At 39.6% G+C, this 12303-nt stretch overlaps 2 protein-coding genes across 3 annotated transcripts in view; one reads left to right on the top strand and one right to left on the bottom strand.

Annotated features, from left to right (window-relative positions):
- Positions 1 to 8581, bottom strand: part of LOC134197471 (calcyclin-binding protein-like) — an 8883-nt gene extending 302 nt beyond the window's left edge. The window contains exons 1-6 of the mRNA XM_062666800.1: positions 8475 to 8581; positions 8186 to 8411; positions 400 to 496; positions 240 to 339; positions 81 to 166; positions 1 to 6 (exon numbers count right to left, since the gene is read on the bottom strand). The exon at positions 1 to 6 is cut by the window's left edge and continues 302 nt beyond it. Coding sequence (XP_062522784.1) covers positions 1 to 6; positions 81 to 166; positions 240 to 339; positions 400 to 496; positions 8186 to 8411; positions 8475 to 8510 — 551 coding nt within the window. The 5' untranslated portion in view covers positions 8511 to 8581. The remainder of the gene's footprint in view (positions 7 to 80; positions 167 to 239; positions 340 to 399; positions 497 to 8185; positions 8412 to 8474) is intronic.
- Positions 8582 to 9176: 595 nt separating this feature from the next.
- LOC134197559 (uncharacterized) lies at positions 9177 to 11882 on the top strand. 2 transcript variants are annotated; one of them, XM_062666904.1, is made up of 8 exons: positions 9177 to 9336; positions 10301 to 10397; positions 10458 to 10521; positions 10864 to 10929; positions 11063 to 11164; positions 11222 to 11278; positions 11338 to 11397; positions 11507 to 11882. In XM_062666904.1, the coding sequence occupies exons 3-7, from the start codon at positions 10461 to 10463 to the stop codon at positions 11352 to 11354; spliced, it is 303 nt and encodes a 100-aa protein (XP_062522888.1). In that variant the 5' UTR covers positions 9177 to 9336; positions 10301 to 10397; positions 10458 to 10460; the 3' UTR covers positions 11355 to 11397; positions 11507 to 11882. The 2 variants fall into 2 exon arrangements, with proteins under 2 accessions (XP_062522888.1, XP_062522889.1); XM_062666905.1 differs by having other exon boundaries at positions 11457 to 11507.
- The last annotated feature ends 421 nt before the right edge of the window (positions 11883 to 12303 follow it).

Genomic DNA, 12303 nt, shown 5'->3' with positions numbered 1-12303 from the left:
GGAGTCCTGGAAATAGCAAAGGTAAAAACAGTAAATCAAACCATATAAAATGTCACATGCAATTATTAATTGCTATTTACGTTTCTTTCTTCTTTGAGGGTACCAGATTATCCCACTTTCCTTTATCAGCTTTTTTCAATAATATAGTCACCTTTCCATGCCTCACCTGTTCCCCACAAATAAAGACAAGAGGACGTTTTGTATGCTTATACTGTAGTTGTTTCTGTTCATGAACTAACTGTAAATTGAGATTCAGCTGGAACAATAGCTCCTGATAGGTTGAGAATGTGCAATTGATAATTTTTGCCATCTAGCTCACGAACATGGAAGTCAAATGATCTACAAAAATCATCAGTTATTATCAGTACTTATTGTGTCAACAGGCAGCTGACAACAAACTTGTTCCCAAAATTAACACTAATGTTTTCTTGAGGCAGTTTTTCAACCCCAGCAAGAGTAATGTAAATCTTGACAGCAGTGTCTGATTCATCCCAACCTGCACATTTTGACAGTGTTCACAACAACAGTAACTCAAGCTACTATTAGTTCTTTATTGTGCTATTAATCAAATAGAATGTGCTGTTTATTATGATGCTATTCTACTACTAGAAACAGTATACCTGTGACCTCATGAGTGATAATAAAACCCTATATAATTTATCATCTGTCATTACAGTATGACTGTATATTCTGTTTCTATTACTTTGTCAAGACACAACATTGGTTTGTTACAGCAATTTGTCTGAGTGTACCACAGTGACTTCATTAACACTTCCCAAATATGTCATGTTGAGCCCACGTTCTTGTAAGAAAGATAATCCTAATACTGTTAGTAGCAACATCTCAATCAGGATTTTCACAGAAAATTTTGGTAGGACAAGAGTGACTGATTGAGTAATGCTGATGTACACTGATTCAATCAAGTACAATTTTCATATTTAACATAAATTATACAAGATGGCAACGCCTTACACTCTAAACAAAAGAGTGTAGAATACTGTCTTATGTTACTGCTGTCTGTGAAAGTGAGATTGATGCTGAGAATGCATACAAGACAATGCTGTAAATAACGTATAACTACATAAATTTATGACAACAAATTTGCAGTGAAAGGTCTGCCATGTGGCCCACAAGTGTTTAGGTTGTACCAAGGTGGTGCAAGAGAGTAACTAATATTCTATCACCAACATGTTGAATTTGCAACTTCGGAAACTTGCCTTGGCAATTTGTGGACAAAGGCATCAAGTTACTGCAAATCAATAACGTTCGTAAGCTATTTAATTTTGTAAATTTTGGGTAAATTGCAAAGAATTTACTAACTTAAATCGCTTACTAATTCTACTTAGTAGCCCAAATATCCATGCCGATGCACTTTGAATGCTGTCTAAACAATCACCTTCATTGTTTGGGTTCGGCAGCTTTCTTGGCTCAGAGTAGTTTCCCGTCAACAAATTGGCTTTTGCAAGCCAAAGACCTCAAAGACATATATATTGAGATGAAGTAAGTATGTCGGTAGACCTACCCTCACTTCCAAGCACATGTTTAAGACACGTAGGGAAGTTTACGAACATTTCTTACGAATAGAGTTTACAGCAGTTTACGAACATCCGTAGTTACGAACATTTATTGATTTACAGTAGTTGCAGTTGCATACTTTCCAAATTTAATTGACCTGAGTCAGAAAGACCCTAAAGACATGTCTCTAATTACAAGTATGCACAAAGAAACACCCTTCAGTTCTTCCTGTTGACCTACCCATCCCACTCTCAGAATTTCTTGATTCACTAAGCCTTGTTTACACTAGAACCAGTTCAACTAAACCCGAATTGAAACGAGATCATCAAAACCATATTGAAGCTGCTCTAAGTGCACCATTTAAACTTTCCATTAGATTATTTTCTGCTATGGCTCATGTTTAGATAGAATTAGTACAGTAGAGTGCGCTAACAGTGTGTGATCTAAATTTTGCATCATGGAAAGAAGACAACAATTACTTTTTATTTGTGCACTGTTAGACGTCTTTCTCATTAAAATAAGGGCTCTCACTTTCTCAGCTGATACAGTGTTTTCAACTGACACATGATTACACCAGCAACAATTTCATTTCTCAAACTACTAATTCATCTACAATTTAGAAACACCCGTTGGTCATTTACTTTTGCAAGCTGCTACAATCAAAATTCAGTAACAGATAATATCTTTGGATAGAGAAATGTATACCTACACATCCAGCGCACTATATCAAAGGAAGGGTCAGCCGACCAAGAGCTACTGGTTGCCATATCTATAGCTGTCACACAGTAAGAACATAAAATCATCCTTCAATCCAAAAGCCAAAGAGTAGAGGGTGTATGTGACCAACCTCTTGTGACCAGACATGTAAATATCCACAGGTTCCCTGGTACGTACTTGCTGCACATGGAGCAAACACCATACACATTTTAGAGCTTAGCCAACTAGCAGACCAAAGCAATAACATCTGAGCATAGCATCAAATTAGACTAAACTATGACATGGTAATGATTGCATTTTCTTCAATAGAGAACTCATCCTGCTGCAGTAACCCAGAAACAGCCGTTAAGCCTTGGTTAAGAGACAGAGCCAAGGCATACATGTTTGTTTGTCTGGCTCCACTTCAGCTCTACTAAAAATTGATGTCTGTTCATAGACTATGCCTACATCATTCACTATCTCTGCTCCCAACTGGTAATAATGACTGGTTCTTGTGCCTCAACCAGCCATCTCACTCTTCCAACCAGCAATTTGCTAGTGCTGACAGTAGTCTCGCATAGCCAGACCCTTTTCCTGCATCATACTTTAGCTACGCAAGACTATACTGACAGTACTAGCAGGAACTCTTAACTTCTTGGTGTGCTTCTGTAACTAGCTGCATGCTTGTCCAAAATTAAAATGTTTTTAAAACAAAAGTTTTCAATTTGTCCTTTTACCCACCCACCCACCCACCCCCTCATACAAAACTACAAAATGTTGAAACCACCTGTGTTATATTTGATGTTATATAAACTATCGTGTCTATGTCTGTTCTACACTTAATACCAGACAACAAACTTCAGGCTAAACTCCACAGTATATTTCAAAAAGCTTATCTGTGTCCTTTTGGTCTTCCTTCGATAGCACATGTCCCCTGGCCTTCTCGTGCTTGCTAAACTGATACGAGGTCGCAAACATCATGCCACATTCATTTGTACAAGTGATAGCAAAGCGTCTTTCCCGCTAATTGGTTGTCAATTGCAGCTGACCTCTCCTGCTCATACGTTTTCCTTCCACAGTTTCTGTGCCTTCTCCGAAAAGGACTTCCCATTGTCAGGTGAATCCAGCTTCCAGAGAGTCTCAATAACAGCATAATACAGTCCAACAGCATGCCACATGTTAAAAAAGCAGGATGCCTTCCTCATATGCAATCCAAACAGCATGGTTTGAAACATTTCACGGATATGACTGCCTGCCTACCCGGTGTTGTATTTATAGCACTACTATATAATGTATGCAGTAGGATAACTACTGATCGGGTTACTGTTTGAACGATTAGTTTGACTGGTTTTTACCGGTCAGTTGCGTTTTACAGTTGGATTACAAGTAACATTCTTGGAGTTGCTTTGTGTTGTGTTGTTGTTATATCTCTGTCATTCCTGTGTATTCGAAATACAATTGAGTTGTCCTAATTACAACAATGGTGATGAGGATGGCCACACGTGGAACCAGTTCAGAAAGGAAAATGGGAAGTTTGCAGCAGGTATTCATCCACCATCTCTGTTTCTCTCTCAGCCAGGCTGTTCCTCAATTCCTTGAAAGATGTGGATTTCAGCCTTTGAAACTACATTCTCGCATCCAGAATGTTGATGATTGATACTAGACGGCTGCGCGCTCTACTTGTACACTGCATAGGGGTAGAAGGTCAACCTATCTTTAAGAAACTGGGTGCTGATGACTTGTACGGAAACAAGCGGGACAATCTGGCTGATCATTTTGGGCTTCACGTAAATGGTCATAGTAGATCGATACCATTTCCATCAGTATGTCCAAGACCAGGCGAACCAGTGAGAGATTATGTTTCCATTCTACGGCAGTTAGCTGCCACTTGTCGTTTTGGTGGATTATACAGTGAGTACATAAGGGATCAGTTGGTCACTTGCACAGCATTATCGAAAGTTTGTGAGCAACATTTTCTCAAAGTAGACACAATCAGCTGTTCCGTACCGGTACAAATCACCACTCAAATTGAAGTGCGATGAATGAAGCACATATGTTTGAGGAAAAGACACCGTTGGGTACACACGACGCAGCTCAAGAGGAAACAGTTGACCAAATCAGAGGAGAAAGGAATGCTCGAGAATGCTCAAACAAAACATGACACCCGGACTGTGGACTTCAGTGTCACCAAAAACCGAGCTGCACTACAAGTGGGAAAGAATGTCAACGTTGTAGCAAGTTAAATCACTTCGCGTGTTGTTATGGATCTTCTGTTGTACTCCACTTACATAAGTATGTTAACTGACGCTTCTGAAGTGCTGCATGTGACAAGGCAAGTACAAAGTGACTTCAAAATGTGTGAATGCCAGGTGAGTGGATCTAAACTTCAGCTGGTCAATAATCTCGGGGCTAAGGTATCGGTAAAAGTAAAGCCAATTACGACTGTGCACTTAGTCACTTGCAAATAATTCCAGCAGGAGTGCAGTTGAAAGGTTACAACAACTCACCAATTTCGCTGTTGGGAAGGGTGATAGCTTTGGTTCATTACAAAGAAAATTCGTCCAGCCATTTCCACTTTTTGTCACACCAGCAGGCACGAATATTATGGGTGTTGACCTTTTTGATACATTGGACTTTAGCATTGTGATGAGATTGACAGAGAACAATGAATCTATGCACAGTTGGTGTCAAAAATGGCCACGAGTGTTTAGAAATGTGGGAGTAGTAAAGGGGTACGAGCACAAGCCATTGAGATAAATTGATTCGACCTATCGCCCAGCCCCTGCAAAGGATACCATTAGCACTGCGAGAGGGAGTATCAGAGGAGTTGTGTCGATTAGAAAAGGAAGGAATCATAAAACAAATTGAGTCATCACTGTGGATTTTAAATTTGGTGGTGGTGGTTAAAGAAACACTCTGGAGAACTGTGCAGCTTTAGTGTGCATCGTAGTGTGAAGACAAAATAGCGAGGTCCGGTGATTGCGGGAGTTCACAGAAAGTGTTCCTGAGCAGAGACGAGTGCTTTGTAAACTGCTAGAACACGATCTACGACAGTGTCCATTGCCTTTAATGCCAAAGAATCTCACAAACACCAATTCTCTCAAATGTTGTGGACCGAAATAAATCGCACAAAAAGAACGTCAGTCTCTAGACAGTCTGAAAGTAGCACGACGGTTTCCACAGTTCTTGAAGCGACGGAAACAACAGAGAGACCATTTCCGGGAATGTGATTGCATCAGTAAGGGCTCACGTGATCTGATGGTGTGCAAGAAAATCACTTCACTTGGCACACAAAATTCTTGAAACAGCCCCGTCAGTTTTTAAGTTATGAAACGTTCTTAACGTACATCTGTCGGGTTTGCTCTGAGATAGCGCCCAGATACCCAACTTGGTTAGTATGGATTTCCAATTAGCGAGCGAAGGTGGAGCCAGCAGCCCAGCACATATCTCCGGAATGCTCCTTTAAAAAGTCGGGTGCCCTTCGTTTATGCGTTGATCTCAGGAATGTAACTAAAGCTATCACAACAGTTCCAACAGTGAAAGAACTTGCATCTGACTTTGGGGGCTCTAGTGTGTTTAGCAAATTGGATTTACAGTAAGGTTATCTGCAAGTTTCATTAGCCATAATAGTCGTTATTTGACCGTGTTTATTACACACAAATGGGTATGGTATTCCAGTTTTGTCGATTACCATATGGGTTATGTTCAGTACCTAGCGCTTTTCAAAAATGATGCCAACTATTTTGTCAAAAGCAATGAGCTCAACAGTGTTTGTTGATGACATTATTGTTCATGCACCGACTCAAAGGGAACATGACCAGACTTACAGAAGTATTACATCGTCTAGACTTAGTAGATCGACATGGTCTACCTCTAAACAAAGAAAAATGTCTTTGCAGGAAAAGAAGTGGAATTTCTTGGGTACGGCATCTCGGCTGAGGGAGTACACCCGTTGAAATTACCCGTGCAAGCAATTCAAAACATACCACCTCCTACGTCATCCTCGAAGCTGGTTTCCTTTTTAGGAATGACAAATTATACTTACAATTTGTTGCTCAGTATGCCGATATTACAGAACCTCTGAGATAACTTCTGTGAAAGGATGCTTCTTGGGAGTGGTCAGAGCATGTCAACATGCATTCTAAAAGCTAAAAGACACAATTTCCACCTCGGCTCAAGCGGAAATGGAAATCAAACTGACACGTTGAACCAACAGGAAGCAGACAACATAGACAGAGAGAGTATGCAAGATCAACATCAGCATGTCAGAAAGGCACAAGACGGGGTTTCTACAAGGACTTCATCGTGGAATACAGGGAGATGATGTTGTATTTATAGCACTACTATATAATGTATGCAGTAGGATAGCTACTGATTGGGATGTATATGACTGAATAGTTCAACTGGTTTGCAGCAAATGCACAACTTGAACTGCAAATAGCCTTACCCCTGCTAAATTACTAGAGTAAATTAGACTGACATAAAGAATATGGTTGCTCCCAACTTCTTTGAGACAAAGTCGGTACTAAATCTTACGTAATGGATTTTGCGACAAAAAATTTGTAACCAAAGCTGTGTTTTCAACCTTGCTTCCTCAGCTATAAGCCTTAAAGACCTATACTTAAACTTGTTACAAAGAATTATAAATTTAGACTCTGTTTTGCTTCTACATGTAGTACTACTTTCAAAATTTGTCTAGACTTGTACAAAGCAACTGCTGTTTCACTGGCCACAAAAATTCCATAACACCACAATGAATATGTAATTATCAAAGTAACGAAAGTTTATCAAGTATGATACATAAATGTCACTCATGGTTATGCAATGTTAGGTTCCCATGAAAATGTACAAAGCCAAGAAACAATGATTTTGTTAGCAGTTGCAAACCTAACTTCTGTTGTTGTGATAAGATCCAGTAATTGCAAATATAAACATTATTATTAGACTGTACTGGTATAAATCCTCCCACATATGTTGGCAATTGTGATTGGTGATTCATCCATTGTCTGTACGACCAATCACAACTACTTCTCTGTGACTGGACTTCTTTGACCAGAAGTGTTACACATTTCGAGCAAACATAGCCATCTGGCCACACATATACACAAATACCCACACCGACGAGAAGTGAGTCAATGCCTTTTGAGTACACTAGTTATTTGCTCAGTCACGTGACTGTCAGTTAGTCACAAATCGAGAGTCAACTACCTGCACCAATGCACACACATCACAAAAGTCATATAATTGTGACTTCCTGTCTAATGATAAGCTGTAGAGACAGTGTAAGTGAGAAAAATAATGCAACAGTGCAGCAGTACTAGACGATCTAATAAGTTCGTACTTGTGGATACAGTTTTCACGTGAGCTCACAAGCAAGTCTTCCATTTCACTATTGTCAAGGTTAGTCTCATAGAGCTCAGAAATAAATAAGTATCTTTTTTAGCTATAATCCAACTACTTAACGGTTTTCGTCTTAAAGGTTACATGCAAGATGTGACCCAGTCATAACAACCCAGTCCCAAATAAAGCCCTGTCCACACTAGACCAGAATGGATCGCAATCCGATTGAGATCCAATCAGGTTAACAAGCGTCCACACTGCACTTTGAAAACGATACCTCCGCCTCGGTATTACGTGACTAATGACCGAAGTGTATGTGTGGATTCTTTGCTTGTGGAAAGCGTTGACACAGCGACATAAGGTGAGCAAGAACAAAGGCGAATGAGGAGGGTTAGATGTTCCACCTATACGCGTAGCCTACTTGGAGGTAACGCCCACTATTTCTAATTGGATTCAACTGATCGCGATCAAAACCACCTCGCGATCCAGTTGCCAGTGTGGACACGGCTTAACTGTCCAGCTATTGACTGCCACTCTGGAGCCTCCTCACGTGTCCTAAAAAAATTATTCATGTTGCGCATGCCAGTCTGTAACATATTTCCGCCGCCCTTATGATGAACAGTATACCCTATACCATAAGTTGTTATCTTGGAAGTATGAATCCTCGGTCGATTTGCCCTTTCATCATCATTGCGTCTAGGATTGCGAATTGCAGTAACTGATGCAGTACAATTCAGAAGTCCTTCCTCAGCCTGAATTTCCGTTTTGATCTGTTCCTGTTCTCTCATCAAGCCAACTTTCACTCGATCACGTGTTACCAAAGAAAGCAGATGAGCAAGTTCGGCAGCATCCAAACGAAGCTACGAAAGTAGTGAAAAATAGGCATAGGCCAAAATACTGAAAACTCTCAACAGATAACTTACCCCTTCTAATTTGGAAGTACGCGTACCTGTAGCCATGAAGAATCAACAGAAATTTCTAGACCAACAACGTCCCGTACTAGCCTTGCGTAGCCAGTCGCGTTGATATTAACTAATATGGAATTGAGTATTCTTATACGGGCTAACCCATTTGCTAGTAGCTCGCGCGAAATATACGAACCCGCGCGTTACCTAGTTCTAAACATGGCTGAGCACCGTCGTGACAGCTTCCGCGAATTTCTTCAGACTCTTTCAGCGAACAGAACTCGAAACTAATTAGTGAAGTCAAGGCTGTCCAAATCCGACGAGTTCTGGCTAGTGGAGATGGAAAGCACACGCGCGATGACAGCCCTCGTTTCAGATTCTACGTTCATAGCAAGAGATTCGTTGTAATTGACCTCCCCGTGCTTGGGCTGAAGAAGTGCTTTGTCTGTTTGCACCAAAGGTCAGATGTGTCTGAATTACACGTATTAGGCATATGCTCATGTGTCTGCATGTCTGTTTGTCTGTGTATGCCAGGTATGTGAGTCATTGTAATGTCGTTACTTGTACGTATGCAGTACTAGATTTGAAATTGACTTAGCAATTCTCCTCATCTATAACAGATATCTGTTTGGGGCTGCTGTTAACCTTCTGTTTGCAAATTTAACTAATTAAGAATATGTAATTAATGTATTTGATGTGGTTATATATTGTAATGTTTGCTAGCTATGTTTATATTAAACAGGGCAGTGAAACCAAGATACATGTATCTTTGCTTGGCAACTGGCTAAAAGTAGCAACTGTGACTGAAATCTGCAATATCCTCACAACTATACATGAAGGCTCCAGAGTGCATGCAGGATATCAGAAAGTTTTTGCAGATGTAAGTCTTTGGATGGGTGGGTTTGGTGGGTATATGGTTGGGCAGGTGGGTGGGTGGGTGGATGTTTCACAGATTGTGTCTACCTTAGGTTCAGAAACAGTATTTTGGCATTCCACGACCTGTAGTTCAAGAATTTGTGAAGACATGCGTTATCTGCGCATGTAAAACACCACGAATGTCAGTAGCGACTGTCAAACCGATTATTTCACCAAGCGTCATGCGAAGAGGCCAGATAGATCTTATAATATGACAGTAGACCCTGATGGAGAGTTCAAGGATATTGGTCATTATATTGACCATTTTACGAAATTCAATTTCCTGTGGCCTCAGTATAAGAAGAAGTCAGTTGAAGTGACCAGATGTCTTATTGAAAAATGTATTCAGTGTTGTTAGTCTCCCACTTATATTACAGTACGACAACGGGAAAGAATTTTTCAACAAAGTAAGGACATTGCCCAAAAGTCTCAACCAAAATATATTACTCTTGCTCTTTTATTTTATGGCTACTGATCATTCGAAAAGTTGTAGGATTATGGCCAGGAGATTGCAAAATTGTGACAGTTCGTCCACGCCATTCTCAATCTCAAGGCCTTGTTGAACAGGCCCATAGAACTGTACAATATATGTATATATATGTATGTATGGATGGATGTATGGATGTATGGATGTGTATGTATGTATGTATGTGTATGTATGTATGTATGTATGTATGTATGTATGTATGTATATATATATATATATATATATATATATATATATATATGCTTGCTGTTCATTGAGCAGAGTACCCAGGAACGGGATGGACAAAATATCTTTCCTTAGTGCAATGTACTTGTGCTACTGACGTTGCATCACAGATTTTGTTTTAGATTTTTAGTTTTGTGCACAGATGCTATGAATTCACACAAAACCATAGTCACTAAGTGCAATCAATGTGGCGCCTTATGAAGTTGTTTTTGGACAGCCCCCAACAGATGGTGTCTTGCCAGGTGACGATAGGGATGTTCAACCTGAAGAAGAGGATTTGCTGAAGGTTTTAAAAAATACTACATTGACTGACGGTAAAATGTTGCAGTTACCCTAATACTTTTCCAATTAGTTTACTTGTATCTTGGTGTTAGAATATGGCAACTATTCCCCTGATGGAAGGAGATGGTGATGTGGAGGATCCCTCAGTTTTTATAGGTATAACTCAATTTGTGTGTGTGTGTGTGTGTGTGTGTGTGTGTGTGTGTGTGTGTGTGTGTGTGTGTGTGTGTGTGTGTGTGTGTGTGTGTGTGTGTATGTATGTGTTGAAATGATGACAGAAACTACATTTCCTATGTCTTACTATGTATTGGTGCTACGTGACAGAGCTTGCCAATTTGTCAATAGTACTATCAGTTCTCTTCCGGACAACTACAATGACAAAGACAATGATTGTATAGAAACGTTGTTAAGATATCCCTACATTGGATAAACTTTAAAATTACTAAAATGGTGCAGTTACATAACACTCTTCAAATTTTACTTGTATATTGGTGTTAGATGATGGTAATGATTCTCCTGATAAAGGAGATGAAGATGATGTGGAGATGGCCAGAGTTTGTAGAGGTATAAATCATTTGTGTGTGTGTGTGTGTGTGTGTGTGTGTGTGTGTGTGTGTGCACGTGCGCACGCACGTGTGTGAATGTTGAAACGTTGACAGAACTAGATTACCTAACTGTTACTACGTATTACTGCTAGCTGACAGGACTTGTCAATTTGGCAATGATATCATCGCCTCTTCTCCAGATAATGACAATGATGACATAGAGACAATATCAGATACTCTTTCATTGGCTGATGGTAAATGATGCAGTTACCCAATGCTCTTCTAATTATTGTACACGTACATGATGTTAGGTGATGGCATTGATTTTTCTGAGGAACGCTGTGTGGAGATGGACAAAGTTTCTACGTGTACAATAACTATTTAATGTTGCCATTAATTACTCTTACAAATGTATTGGTTCTAACAGACAGAACATATCAATAAGGCAATGGCAATGATCATATCGAGACTGCAGAAGGATCTACAGGTACGAAACATACATACATAATACATATATACATACGTACATTTATGGTCTGTATACAGATATACACCCTTCAATGATAGCAGCAGCAGTGTTTCTTTTTCTAATGCAGGTGGCTTGTTAGGAACAAGTAGACAACACATACAAAGAAGAAAGAGAGCATTAGGTAATTACATCAAATCAGCAGAGAAGCAAATTTACAAGCATTCCAAAACAAACAGGCCAAACGACAACCATATGCAGTAGGTGACATGCAGTGAGTGAGCAAAACAGTGTGAAATCATGATTTTGCAACATCTGTTTCATCGTCCAGAATTGATGCCGCTCGCATAGCTTTTGACTGGTTAAAGAAGTCATCACACTTTAGTAAAAGTGTAAGCTGTTCGTACAGAATTGTATTCGATTGGCTGACGTTGATACTTCTTGTTATTGTCTATTTTTGTATGTCCATGCTTTAACCCGGTTTGAAGTTCTTATCCAAGGACTTGGTTTTGGCAAGTTCTTGCAAGGACCTGCCCAAGATCTAGACAAGAATTTCCAAGACTTGTTAATTTCATACGAATATCTACCAATTAACATTTTAAGGACTTGATAATTTTATACAGCCATCAAGTTCTCAGTTGATATCCATATGAAATTATCAAGTCTTGGAAATTCTTGTCTAGATCTTTGTAATAATAATATGCCGTAGCTTAGTGGTTAGCAACAATGGCTACCACTCCATGGTTTGAGGGTTCAAACCCCAATGACGACAGTAAATTATGAAACTTGTCTGTCTTTCTTTCTCATGTTTATCTAGCTTTCCATGAGACTATGACTAGTTTCAGTTGTTGGGGAGTTTCTGTGGTCTGGCAAATGGTTTGTTGATGATACGTTCAGCGGTTTCCCTTTTGGCCATTGATATCCACT

Source organism: Corticium candelabrum, chromosome 22 (genome assembly GCF_963422355.1).
Source record: "Corticium candelabrum chromosome 22, ooCorCand1.1, whole genome shotgun sequence".
NCBI classification, from domain to species: Eukaryota; Metazoa; Porifera; class Homoscleromorpha; order Homosclerophorida; family Plakinidae; genus Corticium; species Corticium candelabrum.
This window is presented reverse-complemented; position numbering and strand designations above follow the sequence as displayed.

What these genes read in the sequence shown, in the direction of transcription:
- LOC134197559 (XM_062666904.1), top strand. Translation starts at nt 10,461, where the DNA reads ATGGCAACTATTCCCCTGATGGAAGGAGATGGTGATGTGGAGGATCCC. An exon ending in GGATCCCTCAGTTTTTATAG is followed by an intron (nt 10,522 to 10,863) that starts GTATAACTCAAT and finishes TATTGGTGTTAG; the next exon opens with ATGATGGTAATGATTCTCCT. An exon ending in GATGGCCAGAGTTTGTAGAG is followed by an intron (nt 10,930 to 11,062) that starts GTATAAATCATT and finishes TATTACTGCTAG; the next exon opens with CTGACAGGACTTGTCAATTT.